This window comes from Motacilla alba, chromosome 1, assembly GCF_015832195.1.
Source record: "Motacilla alba alba isolate MOTALB_02 chromosome 1, Motacilla_alba_V1.0_pri, whole genome shotgun sequence".
Lineage (NCBI taxonomy): Eukaryota > Metazoa > Chordata > Aves > Passeriformes > Motacillidae > Motacilla > Motacilla alba.
In genome coordinates, this window is record NC_052016.1 from 11,250,340 (window position 1) to 11,271,820 (window position 21,481).

Sequence of the window (21,481 nt, forward strand, 5' to 3'; positions counted from 1 at the left end):
AAGACCTTACTCATAGATTTAAAGGTTTTAAAATAAAAATTATTTAAAATAGACATATTTGGTATCCATTAGGTCTCTGGTGTGAGATTGGAAAGGATTGATGGACCATAACAAGGTAAACAACATTGATTTTTTTTTTCTCTTTAAATCAGATTAAAGCAGAATTCTTTTCAGTAATATATTCCAGTATTTTAGTGGGAAGTTGAGTACTGTAACTTCAGGATGCTACCCAATAACTTTACTATCATGTTAGCTTCTTGGCTCCTGAGATTCATTCCATTTGAAACACTTTACTATTCTGAATAGAGCATACCCACCAGTATTTCATTTGTAAATGGAATAACTAGTGGAGCCTGTTGTAAATGTAATTTGAGGTAAGTTTATCTGCAGTAGCACATGAGAGGGACATGAAGCATCATTGCTGTTTGCAGTTTGGCTGTGATGGTGGTGGTTCTGATGAACTGGAATCCTTTCTTTGCTTTAATGCAAGTCTGGTGTCAGACACATGGCACCATCTATCATATATAGCCATAGATTTAGGAGAAGGTGACTCATTTAACAGACCTTTTTGTTGTACTGTTACAGTAAAATTCAGTTCTTGAGTACATTTTCTGGTATGGTACTGGCCTTGGCAGAATTACAACCACAGAGAACTACTTTTTATACCAGTTTTGTTCTGTGTCTGTGGGTAAAACTCACTTATCAAAAAGCTTTTCAGGTTTCCTTCATGTTTGATATGTAAGAGGTCTCTGTTTTGCCTCCAGGCCCTTTGTCACACCCCGATAGAAGCATTTTAAATCAGCTTGCAAGCTAATCTGCATGAGGTGAGCAAAAACGCTTAGTCTTCATTAGCTGGTGCCTGAAACTCAAATATTTATCCATACAACAGCATTCCTGCCTTTACCTTTGCACCCCTTTCCAGGCTGGATTTCAAAGGCTGGGTTCAGCCTGCAGAAGCTTTAATTAAAACCACTCTTGAACAAGTTTGCTGTTTGCACAGGGCTTGATCTTAGCAAGAGAGTTGGCAAATGGGTAGAAAAGTGTTTGTGGGGATTTGTTTTGTTTTGCTAGGATAGAGTGATTCCAGGATGCCCTTCCTTGGGAGGTACAGTGTGCAGGTCTTGATGAAGGGATCAGATGAGAGCAGCCGCCGATTTTAGTGCTGCTAAACCAGGGACAGCTGAACTGGGGTACAGTGGTCCTCCTGGTTCCTGTCCCCAGAGAATGTTTGATCTGAAAGTGTGTGACAGAAATTTCTGTGAATAATTAATTCCCAAACCTCCAGCAGTTTTTCATGGCAGTAGCAGCAGGTTAAGCTGGAGATGATCTCCAGTGTGGTTCAGATGAGCTGAGTAGCACTTCCAAAGCCTGGGCCAGATAGGAAAAAAGGTCTGGTGAGGAACAAGCAGAGACCTGATATTTGGGGGGGGGGTGGATGCCATCAGGCCCTCCAGCAGGTGCTGGGATGAGGATCACTTTTGTAAATTATGTGTCTAATCCTAATCCAAATGCTGTCTAATCCTGGTTTGGCTACTGGTGAGCCAGAGGAGTTGGGACGGCAAGTCAGCCTTCCATGGTATTAAAAAAAGAAAAAAGACCGCTAAAAATTAGGAAGGGTTTTTTTTTATTGTTTTGGTTTGGTTTTTTTGTTTGGGTTTTTTAACTGTGGGATTTTGGATTGTTTTTTTCTTTCTTTCTGTTTTTTGTTGTTTTTTGTTTTGTTTTGTTTTTGGTTTTTTTGGGGTTTTTTTGTTTTTTTTTTTTTTTTTTTTTTTAACTGACACGGAAACGAGGTGCCCAAGGAACTGGTGGGATGCCTCAACCGTGGCAGCGCTCCAAGCCAGGCTCGATGAGGACTTGAGCATCCTCCAGGGAGTTGTGCCGCACCCCTGGCCGAGGTGTTGGGACCAGCTGCTCTTTCAGGTCCGGTCCTGCCCTCAGCGTTCCGTGGCGCTGTGAAGAGCTCCGACTCCCAGCGGCGGCACCGAGCGCGGGGGCCGCCCCGCCCCGCCCCGGGCAGCTGGGGCCATGCGGGGCCCGGCGCTGCCGCTCGCCCGCCGCGCCGGGGCCGCGCTGGGGCTGGGCCGGGCTGCCGGGCGGGACCCGGGGCAGGTGAGAAGGGGCTGGGGCTGAGCTGGGGCTGGAGCCAGGCCGGGCGAGCCGGGGCCGCGGCCGCGGCCGGAAGCGCGGCAGGGGCGCCCGGGCTCCTTCCTGCGCGGGCCGTGCGAGGAAAAGACGGCAGAGAGCCCGCCCGTCCCCGTGGCGCGGCCAGCGGCGTCCTCCGCAGCGCTGAGCGTGCCCTGGGCTTCTGTACCCACTGCCGGCAGCTGCTCCGGCTCTGACAGAGCGTTCCCGGCCCCACAGCCGGCTTGGGGTCCGAGTCCGTCCCGGTGCTGCTTTTGGAAGGAGCGCCGTGGGGCGGGACGGCTGCTGGGTGCCCCGAGGAAGGGAAATTGAGCGTTTGCCCTCGGGGTTTGCTTAGAAACCAAAAACTCTTTCCCTTCCTTTCGTAGGGTAAACTGCATCAGAGGGCCAGGAAGCACTGGATTATCAGCACAGCGGATATGGAGGGGTATTTATTAACCAGCCGAGCAGGGAGGAAGAGTCTGCTGTAGCTTAACTCCTTTGCTCTCTGAAACGTCTATTACATCTTGATCACATAAAGATGTGATCTTAATATTTGAGCATTCTAATATCACTGATAAGTTGATGTAATTAGTAAGATATTTTTTATTCATTCTGGTGAGAACTAGAGAGGGTTTAATTTGGCTTTACTACTTTTCTTGTTTCGTCCTTTCTCTGAAGCTGGAGAAGAAGGCAGAAGGGAAGCTCCAGAAGCAGATCTGCCAGGTGGTTCTGCAGCACTTCGAGAAGCAGTACACGGCAGAACTGGGGGAGGCATGGAGCAGTGTCAGGTGTGTGGCTTTGGGGACATGGAAGGAAGGGGAGAGATAAGGAATTGAATTAGTAATGACACGTATGGCAAAGGCTGTCACTAAATTTGGGTCTTGATCACACAGCTGCTGAAGAACTTCATTATTAAAAAACAAGAAGCATCGATGCATGGCATTAATTTGAGTCAACTTAAAAGCTCTTCAATTGGATCAATGTGTTTTTCTGCTTTAGGCAGTGAATACTCCTGAGGAATATATATTTTTTGAGATTAAATGAAAAATTACTAATAGGAATTAAAACAGAAAGGGGGAAATCCATTCAAGAAAGAGCAAACCAAGCATGTTTCTATCACATACCACTGCTGTCTTCCAAAAATATCTATTGATTTAAGATTTACTGGCCCAGTGTTTGCAGAACAGAAAATGTAAAAAAGAACACTTGTAAAAATGGCATTTTAGTGTGGGCTAGAATAAGCATTGTAAAGCCAATGTGTGTGTGATTATTTTTGTTGTTTACGGCTAATATTACAGCTATTCTTTGTCCCCGGGGAAGTACTTTATAGTTAGGAAAACCATTATGCTTCATCATTTATATCCCCTACGTAAAATAAGAAAAATGGAGAATGTCTTGTTTCAGAAGAAATTGGTGTTTTAAATGCAATAATTAGAAAAAACACTGGTTTGATTTCCTATTAAAATTATTTTCCTGCATACTTTTCTAACCAAAATGATTAATTTCACTCTCAAAATGATGAATTTCTGATTACACCAGAATTATCCAATAGTGTAATTTAAGTAAAGGCTTCCTACACTGTTTTATTTGATGGGTTTTTGAATGGCTTTTCTTTTTTTCACTCCAGAGACGTGCTGACCTCGCCATGGTGCTGGCAACACGCTGTGCTGCTGAACAGGTTTGTGAAAAACAGAATTCAGTTTGTAGAATTTTTTAGAGTTTAATAATAACAGGACAAAGAAGGACCATATTTCTAGCATTGGGGTGCTCCTGGCCAACAGCCAGAGAATACTTCTGTGTGTACAAACAGTGTTATCTTTATACTGTTAAATCACTGAGGTACATGCATATTCATGTGTCTCATATATTATTCAAACATTCTTGCTAATTTTCTGATATTTTGGGAACTCCTTTGTTTGATTTCTTCACACACTGCCTTATCTGCATGACATCCTGGGTGTCAGATCAATACCTTTTATTTCTTCTTGTGTCTCCATCCTTCTGTTTCACATCCCCTGATAAGGATTTAGTATGTCCTCTCTAAATTTAACATGGTATTCTCTAATTGTCCTCTAGGGCTCTGGTTTGTGTCAGGCTTATCTTATCACTTGGACAGGTTGGTCAGTGGATGGCCTTGCACTGTTTTAGTTACACAAAAGCCTTTTTTTTTCACATCCTTTGTTTTGTTGAGGTCTGTAATACAATACACTCATCACACTATTGTTTCCATAAGTGATACATAGATATTATATTCATTGCACTACTATTTCTATGAGCAACACAGTACAGACTTAAGCTGATAGATTCTATTATATTATCAAGCAGCTAAAAAGAGTTGTAGTTGATACTACTTCTAAATACTTGTAATCACTAACAACATGCATAAGCTAATACATAAATGTGAAAGCCAGTGTTATCTGGTCATTTTTCACAGGTTCGGCCAGAGCCCTGGCCTGGAGAGCAGTCTGGTTGAGCAGGGGTACCATCCTGCCTTCCCAGCAGCCCTGCCCTACCTCCCAGCAGCCTTCAGGTGTTACACCAGGACAGCTCTTGGCAGATTCCCTGCACAGAAGCACCAGCCTGGCAGGCTGAAGGAGTATTACCTGCTCAATGCTGCCTCGCTGCTGCCTGTGCTGGCCTTGGAGGTGAAGGATGGCGAAGATGTTCTGGATCTCTGTGCTGCACCAGGGGGCAAATCTGTAGCTATCCTGCAGTGTGCCTGTCCAGGTAATGGAGCCAGGTGCTGGTAGAGGGAAAAAAACCAAACAACAGTTTGTATTCCACCTAGTTCTGTGCTGTTCAATAAGGATTTTATGAAATCTGTTTGCCTAAAAGAGGATTAAAAATGCTTTAAGTCCTTGCTTTAAGGTAGGTTATTGCATAGTGACAGTCAGAAGTAGAGTAGCTCTGTGGATTTTTTCTCAGCTATTACCTCTCCAGAAGTTACTTAAACCCATATCAGTTTGTTGGCACAGTACATTACTTACATGTAAGTAATCTGCAATCTTATTCTTGTCCTTTTTTACTTTTTTTTTTTTTCCCTTCTGCTCTTTTGTCAATACTGTGCAATACTACAGGTAAATTTAAGTGTGCTGATGTCAAGTAAAGCATAAGAAATGAAATGTGCAAGATCTGGGCAAAGAGAGAAGGTTTATGGTTAAGCAGTTGATTGGAGGAGGATTCTGAGATGATCAGAGTGTTTAGAAGGCAGCAGCTTGGGCCAAGGAGTTAAAGCAAGCTGGGGTTGCTGTTTCCCAGTTTATTTGCTGGCTTGGGTTACTGTAACCACCTGCACCAGCTGATTACAGCTGGTTTCCCTCCCTCTTCTAAAGGAATGGGGTGATGCTAATGAAGTAAATTAAATAGAAATTGTCCTTTCAGAAGGTTTAGAGAAAAAAAAACTCAATACTTTACCCTCTGTCTGCTTCTGAAGAGACCAAATTGTTGCTGAATGGGAGATGTGAAGTATTTGATTCTTAATATAGCTCAGTGAATGCTAAGATGTACCTTAAGATAGACTAAATTGATGCTGTATTTATTTAAAAGGCAGTTTTATAATTTGGGGCACGAACTTCATTTAAATGGTGGCTCAAGGAGCCCAGGAAGGCACTCACTCTTTGGATATGGGTCATGATTAAAGTTTGTTTTACTGTGGAAGTCTATTGATACAGAAGGATTTGCTGGTAAATATTTAGGGTTTGCTCTGTAGGAGCATGTTGAAATTTATTTAGGGTTATAAAAATTCAGTAGTATTCTAAAAAGTGTAATAACACAGGCACATAAGGTGTAAACTCTGTGGTAGTCATGGCAATGCAGTAGAACTTCCAGAATGGGTCTAACTCCTTATAGTTGTGAAAATAAAACAGAAAAAAAATTGTAGAGACTTACCTTTGGGTGTTTACTTCTCTTTGTTTGTTTGTTTGGTTTTTTTCTTAATTTTCTAAGGTCATTTTCACTGTAATGAATATGATGATTTGAGGTCAAGATGGTTGGAGCAGACACTAGAATCCTTCATCCCAGATCCTTTGATTAACTTGATAACAGTCTCTAAACTGGATGGTCGACAGATTGGAGATCTTCAGCCTGAATTTTATGACAAGGTAACATTATTATTGGCAAATTATATTTCTGGATTCTGATTCTTCTTTTTCCTATGTTGCTGTCTTTTTAATTTTTAAATTTTTTTCTGGTCCACCACAAAATACCTGACCTATCAAGGGAAATAAAGTAATGGACAGGATTTGTAGAACCTCAGGAAACACTTCATGAAGCTTGCTGTGCATTTATTCCTATGTTGGATGATGTTGGGAGTGAATTCTGAAGACCTTGTAGCTGTAATCTTTGTATGATGTGTAATTAGGAAGGGGAGGAGAACAAGAGGGAGCTGCTCAGGTAGCTCTTACTTTCAGAGCACTAATTTTTTATCTCCCCAGCTGCTAACCCCATAAAGACATCTAAAAATAGTAATGGGATCATTTCACCCCCAAAATGGAAAATAAAATGTTCTTAATATTTGCAAAGGAAAATTGAATATATTTTGGCACACAGTGTTCAAAAAGTGACCAGCTTTGTTGAGATTTTTGAAAATTTTATTTTATAATTGTTTAGGTCCTGGTTGATGCTCCTTGTTCAAATGACAGAAGCTGGCTCTTCTCTGCTGACCCTCAGCAAGCTGTGCTCAGGCTCATGCAAAGGAAGGAGTTGTCCTCCCTGCAATTCCAGCTTCTAAGGTGAGAAGTGCAAAAAGTTAAAGGAACTTCCTGTAATTAACAAAAATTACATGGGGGCAAGATTTAATAAATCAACCCAGGATTCCTCCTCTGGAAATAATGTCAGGAATTTGTGGTTGGGATGCTGTTTAGAATAACCAGTGGGTCTGAGATAATGAGGGCGTGGAAATATCTGTGGATGATATCAGCAGAGAGCCCTTGGTCTTCTTAACTCATTCACAGGAGTGACCATTTGCAGATGAGTCACAACAGTCTGGTGTAAAATCAAAATATTTTAGGTGGACACAGCTCAAATGTGTTTAGATATATTCCATCTTGATTGTTTGTAGCACAGGAAACTCCCAGTCCTAACCGGCAGGGTGAAAAAATAAAAGAGTGTGAGGTTTGGTGGGGGAAAGAGAGGATTGTTTGTTTTTGAGAACATGAACCCAGTAATCCACAGCCAGGCTGTCGTGTATTACACATTTTAATGCTACCAGCTATGGGCTGGTATTTGTGAAGCATTTCAAAGTGCACAGTTTTTCTCATGGGGGAAGAAAAAGAGTGACTTTTCAATAAAACCTTCTAAAATAAAACCTTGAATGTTATTTGTGGAGTAACAGTCATGCCTGAAGTCCATCTGTCAAAGCAAATTGAGGGAAAAATAATGTATTATAAGAAGAAAAAAGGAAAATTTTTATGGAAAGTTCCCATTGCAGTTCAAGATAGTTTAGCAAGACTTCCAGTTGAAAAAGGCCTGGCAGAAGCCTGTGATTTATAACAGAAATATGAGGATCTTATTGCAGTAATGCATCATGTCATCCATTTCCTTTGAAGAAATCAATCACATTTAAAACACTGACCTGTTCCAGTTTTCCCTTTTCAATATCTGACATGGAAAATCCAATTTGTGAACCTGTAGCAAAAGGAAGCATACATCATGCAGAGAAATTTTGAGAATTTGCATAAATCATTCCACATGTAATCCCGGAGAACTCATGACAGCAGAAACCTTGTTGTTTTTGTTTTTTTTTTTTTTTTAACATTTCTCTTAGTCCAAATCAGATTTAATTGAATTATTACTAAATAGAGAGAGAACTTTCTGTTGAAAATGTTCTTTACTTTAGCAACACTAATAAGAATTTGTAAAGACAAAATACCTTTGCTGTATAAATTAGTAAAATACCTTTGCCATATAAATTGTAGTAAAAGGGTGGTTACTTTCAAGAGTTAGAGTTTATAAGGGTTATTGGATAAAAGGGTTATTGGTAAAGGATATAAGGCTTATTGATTGGGTTATGAGCATTATTGGGTAAAATATTTAAAGGATAGCTGTCCCCCGGCTGGTTATTGTTCTATTTACCTGATCACTTTAGAATGAGTTCCCAGTTCTAAAGACACCTCAGATGCCATGTGAAAGGGGGAAAATGATATTATAAAGCAAGATCACAAAAGGCAGAATGGGTTGTGACAAGTGCATTAGAACTAAAATTCTGAAATGCTTCCCTATTCAAGCCTCTGTTTAATGACTAGAGTGCATAATTATAGATAAAAAGTTGAGTTTGAATCCCTTCTCCAGCACTTCCAGTAAGATTCAGGAGGGTTGAGCCTCCATGAATATTACTGTAAAAAAAAAATAAAATAAAAGCTGTACTGCTTTTTGGACAAACCAGCTCATGCAGGGCTCTCTCTGGTTCATTGATTCAGGTTACCTGATGCTTGATGCTCCCAGGTGTTCCTGACCTTGGTTCCTCTAGCTGTAACCAAAAACAAGTGTAAGGCTGAATCCCAGCAGTTTTATTGAGAGTAATATAAAAGATTATAAGAGCGTGGAGTGACAGGACAGGGGGAATGGCTTCAAACTGAGAGGGAGTGGGTTTAGATGGGACAGCAGGAAAAAATTCTTTACTGTGAGGGTGGGAAGGCCCTGGCACAGGTTGCCCAGAGAAGCTGCCCCTGGATCCCTGGAAGTGTCCAGGGCCACGTTGAACAGGGCTTGGAGCAGTTTGGGATAGTTTGGGGATTGGATTGGAAATGGATGATTATTAGGTCCCTTACAACCCCAGCCATCCTGTGATTTGAAGCTTGAGGGACTGAGCATTGTTTCAGTTTAGCAGGAGGATTAGATGTAACATAAAAATGAGAAGAATGAAATGCAAAGTGGAATTCTGTTTTTATGTCTGTTGAGCAACAGCCTAAAATTTGAGATTCCCTCCTTCTTAACGAAGGCAATGCTTCACCTCTAATATGTTTTTAATGGATCTGTTTCTGGGGTCATCAAAGAGGGAAGTTAAGGAAGGAAAAGTAGGGTTTGCAATACAATGTAATTAATTAAGTACATGGAGGCTTCAGAGAATGAAGATCTAGAATAAGCTGATGGAACAATTTTCTTCCTGCAGCCTGCATAAAATCTGAAATGTAAATAAGTGATATAAATGCTGAACAGCAAATGTTCTAAGCAATGAGGGCACCACTGATCTGAAGGAAATTGAGATTGTAATGATTGCTCATACCCAAACCAAAGCATCCCTGCTGAGTGCTCTAATCCAAGAACACACTGCAAATCTTGTTAGTATTTGGAGTGTTCGTGCAGAAAACAAATTGCAAAGTTAAAAAAAAAAAAAAAGAAATATTCACTTCCTGATGCTAAATGCTAACACAAAATACAGTGGTTCCCAAAAGCAAATTTACCAATGTTATCAGTTCTCAGAGAGAAATTAAATTTTGGGCTAAGCTTGAATGCCCAATTACATAGTGGTTAAACTGTTATGGATGTTGTAATTATTCTTAGACTGGTTTCTGCAGCTGAAAGGAACTTGTGTTAGGGCTCAGCAGAAAAGAAATCCAACAGAATACAATTTAGAAAACTCAGCAAAGGCATTCAGACTGCTAGAATTCTTCTATACACTGCATCTCTGAGTAATTAAACAGCTCTGTATTCTCACTGAATTGTGGAGTTTTCCACAGGAGAGGAATTGTGTGCTTTTAGCTGGGCTTTTTTGTGGTTATAGAGTAAATGCAAAAATTGTGTTTATAAAATCATATATTTAGCATATTTCACCACTGTACCATTTCTTCTGTGTAGAGTAAATTGTGCTGGGAATTGCTTCATCACATCTTCAGCTCTTTCCCCTGGAATTTTTCCTTTTGCTCCTCTGTAGCTGCCCAGTTAATCCTTTTATTGTTCAAAACCATCTTCTCATTTAGGTCCACTGGGAATTTTTGAGGATTCCAACTGCTGGACCAACAAATCTGCTGTGGGTTTTGTGGATGATAGGATTCTTTAGCCACTTTCTATCCTACAAAAGCTGAATATCTTATGTGTGTTTGTGCTGTGCCATTCCCCAAAACACTTTTGATTGGATTATTGGAAGTTTTACGTGGTTGCTTGGAATTTTTTCACAAAGAGTGAGTGCTGTGGCCACTGCTGTGGCTCCAGGTATTCCATCAGGTGTTCCATCATGTTTTATCTTAAAATAACTGGTTTCTGATTTTAAGTGTGGCAGCACCCTGTAAATAACTTATGGATCAAGTCCCCTAGGATATGTTGCAAAGCCAGGTTTATTGAATATATAAATAACTGTATGACTGAACAAATAAGCTAGTCAGCAGCTTTTTGGGATCACATATTTGAATTCAGGCACAAATTTTGCTTTAATTCCACCTTCAGTCCTTTCTCTGTGTGTTCTATGAGCTGTGAGGATAACCACTAACCCTAAATTTCTCTTTAGTGGGCTTCAAAGGTCTTTCATTCTCCCTCTTGGGCTGTCTCATATCCCTGTTTTGACAGGATGAGTATTCCAGAAGTCACATGCATTAAAGGAGAAAGATCAATAATTCTAGCTGGATTTTTGCCTTTGCTTTAGAATAATTTAGAATTATTTGCAATAGAAATGCTGCTTATCAGGATTTTCGGGACAAATTTTTGTCTAGGGTAGAACAGACTGGGTTTGGTTGAGGGGTTTTTGATGCCTGTGTCTCCTTTTATTTATAATTCAATTTCATGTTGAAAAAGGCAGTTGATTTTCATGATTCTCCTGTTGTTCTGAGCTGAAATATTTCTCCACAGGAGCAAAGTTTATTTAGAGAGGAGCAGAAGGAGTGCTTGAACTACTCTCACTGTCCATCAGAAAGTATTAAAAAATGGTACTTTGACACTGAAGAATTTTCTTTATCATTTTGTCCAGGTTCTAAGAAATAAAAGCAAAACCTTTAACATGCAGGTCAAATTGTCACAAAGTATCTGGACTCTTGTGAGAGGCAAAAGGTAATGTGGGTATTTTAAGTCAATAAAAAGAATATAATTGGCGTTTTTTATTCTGATGAGACATTATTTTGCCTATTGAGCAGAAATACACTGTAGTTGCCAAAAGATGGCACTGTTGAAGTGTTGTGTTAGTTTAAAATTGTCCTAAAATTGTGTCATCTTTTAACTTTAATACAGAAAATGGTTGAATTATTAACATAATTAATGCTGCCCCTTCCCATGGCATGCAGCATAAACCCACATGCTAGAGGATAGGCTGGACATGCAGGTGCTACCTGTAGTGGGAAATATATATTTTTGTGTCTGCCCAATTTTAAAAGGATATTTGAGACACCAAGACTTTTCTCTGTCAGTGGGAAAAACCCTTTTTAAGTCCTGGCTAACTACATATTAGTTGCATGGAAGAGTTTTTTGGGTTTGTTATGTGGCTCTAGCATAATCATTTTTTTCCCCCTTAGATATTAAACAGTAATGCTGTTTTGTTTTCCCTAATTTACTAAATCTTGAGAAATAAACTTTAAAAAAAAAAAGCTTTGAATTAATATATTCTTTCCGAAGTCTTTTTTGGTACTCCTGTCATATAAGGAGTTAGGATAGATTAATGCATCTGTTGTACCTCTGACTTCCACAGTAAAATATGAACCTGTACCCAGAGAAACACCCTGCAAAAATATAATTTTTACTTCTTTTTTGTTAGTGCTGTAAAGTCTCATTTAGAAATAGGAGGGGAGCCATCTGCATATGTTAATTTGTTTTACAGAATTTGTGGAATGAGATGGACAGACAAAGGCTCCAGAAAAAGTTTCCAGGGCTCTTAATGTGTGTTCTGATGTTTCTTCATGGAAAGCATGAAACCTTGCAGTAGTAGTGCCTGTAAACTTGTAAAATTCATTACAGGAAATAAATATATCTGAAATAGAATTATGATATTAACCAAATGTTTATATCAGCTGAAAGTTTTAGCTCTTTAATAAACAAATGTAATGTGTGTCATCAAAAGAAAAAGAACTGCAGATTAACTACTTTTAAATAATGTGGGTTTTTTTTAACATTGTAATAAGAGGAAGGTGAAAAAATATTTTGGTATCGTAGTAATTCTAGGTTTGACTTCCTATTTTTGGGAGTCACAAAGTAGCAGGCACTGAATTCCTTCAGCTAAGAGTGGATAATTAAGATTCCCAATGAAAGCAAAATCTTAATTCCTAGATGGTGGAGTTACAGTAGGACTAAGTTGTGCTTCATCTCCAGCCTTGCCCTTGGATGAACTTGTTTCCCTCCAGTGGTTAGAGAGGAAGTTGGTTAAATATATTTGAACAACTTCCCTGATGATCAAATCCTGTCCTGAATGAATTCTCTGTGCTGCTGATGAGGAGAGGACCAAACTCCCTGGCTCTGCTGGCCCAGCTCAGTGTCACCCCGTGTGACTTTGAGCCCAGCACTTCCTCACGTGGAATTTTGCAGATCCCTGCAGGTTTATCAGAAGCCAGGCAGGGCTTAATCAGAGCTGTGGGCATTGACTTTGAGCTCAGGCACTGAAACAACTGTTGCTGCACTTGACAAGATGGATAGATACATTGATTAACCTTGCTGCCTGAAGTAATTCTCCTCAGAAATTTTAATTCCTGCTGAAGGTTCAAAATAAAGAGGGCTACACTGAGCAGGCTGACCTTTTTGGGTCATGGGCCAGTGAAGATTCACAAGCTGAGGTTTAGACACAAGGGGGTTTTGAGGTGAGATTTTCAAGTTTCCCTTCAGAGGCTTGTGCTGCTCTTTCCTCTGATGGAGGAGCATGGTGCCCTTAACAATGTCTTGATGGGTTCTTGCTTTCCATGTGGGAAGAAAAGGACATTTAGCAAGTGTCCAGGATTTTAACCTTGTAACCTATAGCTATGTCTACTTTTTTATCTCTAACCTTTCCCACTTTTACATGGTAAAAGGATTTTCTCTCTTGTCTAAATGCTGTCTTAAGAGGAAGGAAAGTTATTGCCATTATCTGCTTCCCTGAGTAAAATTCTCAGGTTTGCTAAAAGTACAGCTCAGTTGTCACATTAAAATGTTCCCAAGCTTACTGGCTGCCCTCAGGGCTTGGCACTCCTGCATGCATGGAAAAGGTGTAGCTGGCAGGGGAAAGTCTGTCAAAAATGAGTTATGTGGGTGGATTCTGATAATAATCTGAAGATCAGCTCGACTTCATGAGAGCCCATTTAGACTTCAGCTCTGTTCTCTTTGACTTCTAATGTGAAAGATAAAAAGTAAAATCCAATATATGGTGGGGTGGGAAAGTGATTTTTAATTTTCCCAAACGGGAGTGAGGCCAAGAGATAGTGCATCAAGCTTTCTTGCTGGTTTGGTGTTCATGAGAAGGCAAGGTTATGCATCCCTGCTTTGCTTGAATTCAGCAGTTAAGTCCATATATGTGGGTGCACTGTGGTTATTAATATACACTTGGCTTGCTGATTACCATAATCAAGACTCATAAAAGAATTGAGCAAGGTCACGTGTATGCTCCCAAGAAAAATAGGTTTGGTATCATTCTCAGGAGTTTTCACCTGGTCTTATTGTCTGAAGCAATGTCCTGGTGTTCCTATATTATTTTGGACAGGACTTTCGGAGCAGCTTTGAAATCTGTGATCAGCTTTGATCCTCCTTGTGCTGAAGCTTTTATTTATTGATTATTTTCCCAAAAAGTTTCAATTCTGTTAAAATGGTTTTTCTTTTCCCCCTTGTATTTTCCTCTTACTTTTCACAACTGTTTTTGGTCAGCTATCACCCTTGGGAAGTCCTCAGCTTGTTTCTGGAGGAATTGCTATTTCCATGGCATTGTCTTTGTTTATCTAGACTTGGAATCAGACTTTCTGCATTTGGGGGCTGCTCACTTCATCTGGTTTGAGGAGATGGTTGTTTCTTTTCTTAATTTTATTTGTCCCAGGATATGTCTTTCCCTGGGGTGTGGGCACAGTTTTGTCAGCAATATCTACAAGTCTCTGATTATTCAGTATCATTCACGCCATTCACCTGTTCTGGTTTTCTTGGTATTAAATAAAAGAAATCTTAGTGAGGGAACAATTGTATTTAATGTGGTATTTTCCTGTAGTATCTGTTTGTATACCAGCTTACAATTCAGTCTTTGAGCCAAAAATGGCTCCAAAATGTATGATTTAATGGGAGTTATCTTCAGACAGTGTTTTAATAGCAAATGAGCCTTTTGTGTAGCTTCCTCTTTGAGAAATGTGATGGTACCAGGTTTGAGGAATACTTATGTGGTGCAAGATTTTTGAGTTTTCTCCTTACTCTTTTAATTTGGAGTAAGTGAATGCAACTTGCATATCTCATTTCTATACTCACAGGTTGTATTTCATGTGTCTGAGTAAGGACTTGACTTGACTTGTAGTGAGAAATAAGCAGTTTATTTAAATTCAGTTTCAGGGGTAAAGGGATAAAGAGCCTCTGTTCCCTCCACCCAACAGTAGTTGTGAAGCTTTCAGGCTTTAAGCCACTATTTTGCCTTTGTTTAGTCAAAATTTGTCAACATGTTAATAAGTGAAGGGCACATAAATATATGATCCTTAAAAAATGAGGTTTTTAAGGCCTCAGTGACACCCCCAAATCCTCTTACCTGCTAAATAAGTTGCAGAACTAGCAGGAATGTTTCTAAAATTACAGCCCAGTCATAAATTCAGGCTGTTACTGCAGGTTCACACAAGCATCTTGCCAAGTGTCTAACAGGCCCTTTTGATGTGGGGTAACCCATTCTGTGTGCAATTGCAGCATTTTCACAGCAGTGCTGAGCACAGGGATGCTTGATGCATATTCTGAATGGATGCTGCTTTGTACTTGTCACTGTGGTGTAAAAAATACCTTCAGCTAACTGAGAATGCAACAAAGCAAAATTGTGTTGTGTGTGGTTTCCTGAACTTAAAGTTAAGACATTTTTGTAATGTTATTTCTGTCATATTTATTTATATTCTGGATTTATAAAGTCTACACATTCTCTCATTAGCAGTATGTCACTTTTGATGTTGACTTTTTCCCCTTTTTCCTGTTGTTCTTTGCAGGTCTGCTGTTAAAGCCCTGCGTCCCGGTGGCTCCTTGGTCTATTCCACGTGCACCCTCTCCAGGGCAGAAAACAGTGATGTGATCAATCTCATCCTGAGCTCCTGCAGGAATGTGATGCCTGTGGATCTAAGTGGGATGGCCAGAGGTGTTTCCCAGGAATTCACTTTCCTCAGTGGAATGCAGCAGCATGAACTGCTGGTTCTCCCAGAGAAAGGGAGAGCGTGGGGTCCCATGTATGTGGCTAAATTAAAGAAAGTGTCCTCCACCTGATGCCTGTTGGTTATGAGCAGTATATGATAAATTAATACTGATTTAAATACAGTATGTGTATGTGAACACATGCAAGGCAACTGAATTTAGAGTGTTGCAGTTTCCTGATCAAAAGGAAGCAAGAAATTTAACTTATTTTAACTTAAAATACTGAATGTGCCTTCCAGCATGGGCTTGTGAGCTTCTGAGAAGCCCTTAGGAAATTTGTATTGTTTTCAAAGTGATGCTTTTAAAGGGATTTGGATTCTAGAATAGAGGCTTAATGTGGTAAAGTTTTGCACTGTTTTTTTTTTTTTTTTTTAATTTACTAACTTGGTTCTAATACAGTATGTTTTTAAAGAAATGGTTTTCAGTGGTCTGAAGTCATGGAAATCCTGCATTCTCTCTAAACGCTTCTAGAAATCTCTGTTTCTGCAAGAACAGATTTGTATGTACAGTGTCATCTTCAAGCACTGGCAGAACAGGTTTCATATTTGCTAAGTTGTTTGCTTAAAAAACAAAGGTGTCTTTGTTTACAGATGAAAAGGTCAGCAGTTAGGTCAACACCAGCTTTTTTTTTTAATTTATTAATATTCTTCTATTTTGAGGTTGCAAAAATATGAATTGAATGAGTAATGGTGCATATATTCCAGCCTATGCTTGGCTTGAAGCAGAGTGGAACCCTTTCATCCCCAAGGTTTCTTTCCCAGATGGAAGGTGATAATCACTGGTTTTAAAACCCTTTTTTAAAGAACAGAGGTAGATGAGTTGCTCATGTGGAAATGGGGGTGTGTGACATTGTACATTAATTAATTTCACAGACTCACAGAATGGTTTGGGTTGGAAGGGACCTTAAAGACTACCTAGTTCCAAATTCCTTGCTGTGGAAGGGACACCTTCCACTGGACCAGGTTGCAAAGTCCCATCCAACCTTAAATTAAACACCTCCAGGGATGGAGCATCCACACCTTCTCTGGGCAACCTGTTCCAGTGTCTCATTGCCCTCACTGTAAGAATTTCTTTTTAATACCAAATCCAAATCTGTCTTCCTTCAGTTTGCAAACATGTAGTATATTTTATGTGTATATCACACAGTTTGCCCTCAGAACAAACCTTCTGCTGAGGCAAACAAATGCATCAGAGGTTCTGAAACTTCACCCTTTGCTGTGTGAGCTATCACAGTTATCCTTTCCCCTGCTTTGGGATGAAAAGTGTTTGAGGTGGCCCTGCAGTGTTAAATTGTCAGCAATGTCTCTGAAAACTTAAGAGGCTGTAAAGTTGATGCAGTTTGAGTATGCAGAGGATTCTGTGAAAAGGCCTGACAGCATCTGTCCCAGGAACATTAAATGTAATATCCAGATTTGGAGTCATGTCAGGCTGCTGGGTAAAATAACCATACCTTTGGCAAATGCTTCCCATCAGTTTCATTTGCCCTGTGGAAATTGAAATGGAAAGGCAAGAATGTAACCTGCTCAGGGATGGAATTGAAATATGTGCTTGAATTGGATGGTTGAGGAGGACGTGGACTGGGTAATCACAGGAAGAACAAAGAGGCCCTTGAAAGCTGAACTCAGCAGATGGGCAAATCCCTGGGAGCTGTTTTAGACCTGAACCCTGCAGCAAGGCCTCCTGGTGTGTCTAAAAGCTGAGTTCTGTCTGCATAACCCTTTGCTGACCTCCTGGAGTACCTTTCCAGTCCCAACCAGTCTAAAAATGCACCGACAAGAGAGGTAAAAACAAGGCTAATAAATAAGTGATACTTATTTTTGTTTGTACTTGATTCATTTTGGTTTGTACTCTATTCCAGATTGCTGTGGAGTTGTTTTTTAGTTCTGTTCTAATCAGTTCTGGCTGGTGACAGGAATTTGGTGAACACATGTGGCATGAGAAGGGAAAAGCAGAAAGGATGGAGGCAGGCCTGTAGAGGTGAGGGGCAAAATTTGCACATGTTGGCAAGTATTGTCCCCTCAAAGGCACTTCTTGGAAAGGCTTCTTGTTCATTCAAGTTATCTCTTGGATACTTCTGCTCCCCTTCGTTGCAAACCTGCAACATTTTTCCTTTTTAAACACTTTTTTTTTTTCCAGCCTGGTAACTGTAATTTAATTCCTTGCCATGTCCTTCCTCTTTCCTGAGCAATGCTGATGGAGATGGGATGAAAAACAAGTCAGCCTTTCTATCATAGAAGAAATTGCAGCCCTAAACAAGTTGAGGGCAGGAAAATTACCAGTTTTGTTGGATGAGGGAGTCCTAGAGAAATCTTCATGATCTCTAATGAAACTGCCCACAGTTGTATGTGTAGCAGCACCTCAGAGGCATCATAGAGCTCTGGAGTTCAGCTGCTCTCGTGCTTTTCTGCCATTCCCTTTTCCAATATCCAAAAAGTCACTTCTCTGTTTCACGGGGGTTGGCACAATAGGAAATTGGAGAGCCTTATCTAAAGGCAATTTCAGTATTTACCAAATTTTATCCCTTATTCAGTGGCATCTGACACAGTTCAATTATGGCTTGTCAAAAGCATTCTCCACTGTGGAGTGGAATGGAAAAAACAGATTACACAATGTGTGTGGGCTGATGCAGCTGACCAGGGGACTAATGAACTCTTGGCTGTCTCAGTAAGGTGTGGGAAGAGAAGGTTGAAGGAGGGGCAAAATGAAAAAATCAGGACTACAGCAGTGGGTGAAAAATGTGAGATACTGTGGCTTTTAGCATGGAAGAGCAGCAGCCTGTTCAGCCTGTTCAGGAAAAGCTCTGTGAGTGGAGAGGGGAGAGTGGTGGGAGAGTCACAGCTGCCTGTACTGGGCTGGGAGGATCCCCTCACTTCATTTGACTGTCTTAGAAGGAGAATTGAGGACATCAGTTGTGAAAACTGCAGTGGGATTGCTTTAAATTTTCAGGGTCTTTAACCTAGCTATAAGCATTTAAATCAAACATGTCTAGCTGTTTCTTGCCAAACAAATGGCTGTATTGAGAGATTTTCCTACCAGAAGAGTTTATTTGGTGAGTGGGAGAGAAATATGAGACTTGGGCCTGGCTGTAATAGAATTTGGCTCACTTCTAAGCTGATGTAACTTCATGCAGTATTGGCCATAAATGAGATTCTTTGTTCTGGGGGAAATTGGAACAGCACATGCTGGTAGTCTCTTAACTTCGGGGAAAAGTGAAATTTGGAGTTCTCTGTTTGCCAGACCTGGGTCAGAGCACACAGGGCACACACAGTCACTGGTCACAGCTTTTAGATGTCACCCCACCACGTGATTCCTAACTAAAGACTGGTGTTTATCAATTGTCAGAATTTTTTTTCCTTCACTGAATTTCCTATCTGCATCCTATGACTTGAGGTCAAGGTCTAATGACCTTGGAAGTTTTTATTTTCTTAGTGGTTGTACGTAGTTTTCAGCAGGGGCAAGCATCATGCAGCTTCCACAGCTCCATTTCCAAAATGTTTTGTGTGCCACCAAAACAAAATGGATCAAAAAGTCACAGCTGCTCTTGAGAGACGGAACATAAACTTGGGGTGGGTTTTTTGTACTCCACTGAGGAATTTATGCTCCCTACAGCTGTGTCCAAGGTGGTTCTTCCCATCAATGTTTTCTGCTGTTTCTCTCTGAGATGGCCCTTTGCACATGGTCACCATGGTGTTATGGTGATGTGACCCTTTGTGGGCTCAGAGGAAAAAGAAATGGATCTGCTGCCTAAACCCTAAACAGGGAATAATCCTGTAGTGAGAGGTGCCGCAAGTGTTGCTGCAGAACTATTTTTTAAAGATGATAAAGGTGCTAGGAGGCAGCACAGCAATCCAGATTTGAATGGAGCCAGCACTTCAGCTGGTCAGTGACATTCTCACATTATTCTTTCCAAAGTGACGCTTCCCTGACATGAGGCTTTCATCTTTAAGGAGCACAAGCATTTGGCCTGACCTCACCTCTGACAAGGCAAATCAAATAAAGCAGTCAAAACAGACAAGGGGCTTGTTTGCATGCAGCGTCAGAGCAGATCTTGCAACCATCCACAAGAGATTTGAGTTGATGTTGCTGTGTCTCAGTCCCTTGTGCTGCTCTGGGGTAATTCGTGTACAGCAGCATCTGTGCTGGGGATGGGCCCTGACACGATTCCTGCTGATTCTTCCTGTCTCCAGTAAATTCCTTTGCTGCTGGGGAGATCTTTAGAGTCACATATCTTCAGTGAGACTCTGGGAATGGCTTTCAAATCACCTTTTGATATTATTTGGCAAAACTTCTGTCTCAAAATAAGTGCTGTGGTAACATTTATTGTAACTTGCTGGAGGTCCCTTGATCTGAGAGTGCCGCAGAACTTTACACATCTTTTAAATCTACTTTTCCTTCTTTAATGTACTGGCTCCTTATTGAAATCCTACCCTAAAAAACAGAGGAGACTGGGTGCTCTCTACCCTATCCAAATCAGGGTGAATCCCAGAAGTATGATGAAGCAGTTGGGGGAAGGTGGGAGAGGAGCAAATGAGAGTAGAAACAGAAAGGTGGCTTCCTTTTTTAATGATTTCAGCCTTATTGAGAACCATCCCACCACTAACAAATGAGCAGCTCCTCCTGCCTGCATTTGGATGTGGAGGGCCATGAAAAGCAGGGAAAAATGTCACTGATAAAGTTCTTGAAAAGTATTCTCTAATTGCCCCAAAGTGGAAAATGCTAAGAGCAAATTCAGATTTATATACATATATATATATATATATATATATATATATATATATATATATATATATGTATATATATATATATATGTATATATATATATGTATGTGTATATATATATATATATATATATATGGATGTTTTCTTTCTAGGAGGGTATTTTGCTTTGTTGATTTACTCTAGGAAAAATCTATCTTGTCTGAATGTGTGATTAAGTAGCTGATAGAATAATTCTTTACAGGGAGGAGAACATGCCAGAACATTTGAGTGGTGTAAAACAGGGCTGCAGAGAGGATGAGAAAAGGTACAAGGAGGAGTAATTTTGTATTGGTAGGAAGTAGACTTAATAGTACTTTTTTATCTGTAATTTTTATGAATCTGTGGCTGACCAGGGAAATGTTTAATGTTCCTTGTACAGCAAGTGAAGGTAGAAGAAGGCAAATTGACATCTCCAGCACTGTTATAATTCATTCCATTACTTCAACAGGGCTTTTATATTGTCACGCCCATAAAGCGCCAGTGTGCACACTCAGAGCCAATCCATCTTTATATACTGCTGCTGATCCCATTGAAGGCAATGGCAAAACTCCCATCAATTTTAATGGCACTGGGATATGGCCCATTTTGTAGATATACAATGGATATTTCCTGCACACACCATTTTTTGTGTATAACGTGCTCCCCATTTGAGGTTCAGAGAGTGTTTTATAAAGTGGTGAAGTCACGACCATTGATTCAGTCTCCAGCTGATGAGATAATGTGATCTGCCTTCAAAACAGGATTTAGAGGTTGGCATTTATTTATCTACCTATTTTTAATTTATTAGGGGCATAGGATGCATGCAGAATGTCTCCATGTGTAGAGTACTGCCTTTGAAAAAATTGCCAAGATAAATTGAAGGAGGTAACTGTGTTAGAAATAGATGCTGCACTTGCAAGGTTAACATTATGCTACAGCACTTAAAAACTAGAAAGCATCAAAGAAAATTGAAGGCAGTATGGATCAGTGGGTTAGTACATAACACAGCAGTCTGCAGCACAGAGGCTAAGAAAGGTCTCTTTTGAAAAGCAGCTGTTTGGATAGTGACTCACTCAATCAGCAAGGTACAAACAAAAAAATTAATTGGATGAGTATATTAAGTCATGTTCTAATTGGGAAATGTTTTGAATGGAGGCAAGGTGCCTGTCACCTGCAGTACCCATCATCCTTGACCCTCTTTAAAGAAAATGCACAATGCATGAGCCATAACTCAGTGGCTGTGAACCTTGTTGGTTATGCACTGAAAGCTCCGGATTCAGAGCAGCTTTCAGTGTGTGCACAGTGGAAATGCAATGCCCTGCCAGGCTGATGTTCTCACTCAGCTTCCTTTCCTCACTACTAAGTATGCTGGAGAGCAGCACATTCC

At 40.3% G+C, this 21,481-nt stretch overlaps 1 protein-coding gene across 1 annotated transcript; it reads left to right on the forward strand.

The window, feature by feature from the left end:
- Positions 1-1,782: 1,782 nt before the first annotated feature.
- On the forward strand, positions 1,783-20,075 carry NSUN3 (NOP2/Sun RNA methyltransferase 3). Its single transcript, XM_038137059.1, has 7 exons — positions 1,783-2,112; positions 2,806-2,915; positions 3,755-3,805; positions 4,562-4,854; positions 6,073-6,227; positions 6,736-6,857; positions 15,159-20,075. Exons 1-7 carry the CDS (start codon positions 2,029-2,031, stop codon positions 15,427-15,429), a joined length of 1,086 nt encoding a protein of 361 aa, XP_037992987.1. The 5' UTR covers positions 1,783-2,028; the 3' UTR covers positions 15,430-20,075.
- The last annotated feature ends 1,406 nt before the right edge of the window (positions 20,076-21,481 follow it).

Bases quoted from the DNA above. Each gene is read 5' to 3' on its own strand.
- NSUN3 (XM_038137059.1), top strand. From the start codon at position 2,029: ATGCGGGGCCCGGCGCTGCCGCTCGCCCGCCGCGCCGGGGCCGCGCTG. The intron at 2,916-3,754 runs GTGTGTGGCTTT...TTTTCACTCCAG, and splicing joins GAGGCATGGAGCAGTGTCAG to AGACGTGCTGACCTCGCCAT. The intron at 3,806-4,561 runs GTTTGTGAAAAA...CATTTTTCACAG, and splicing joins CACGCTGTGCTGCTGAACAG to GTTCGGCCAGAGCCCTGGCC.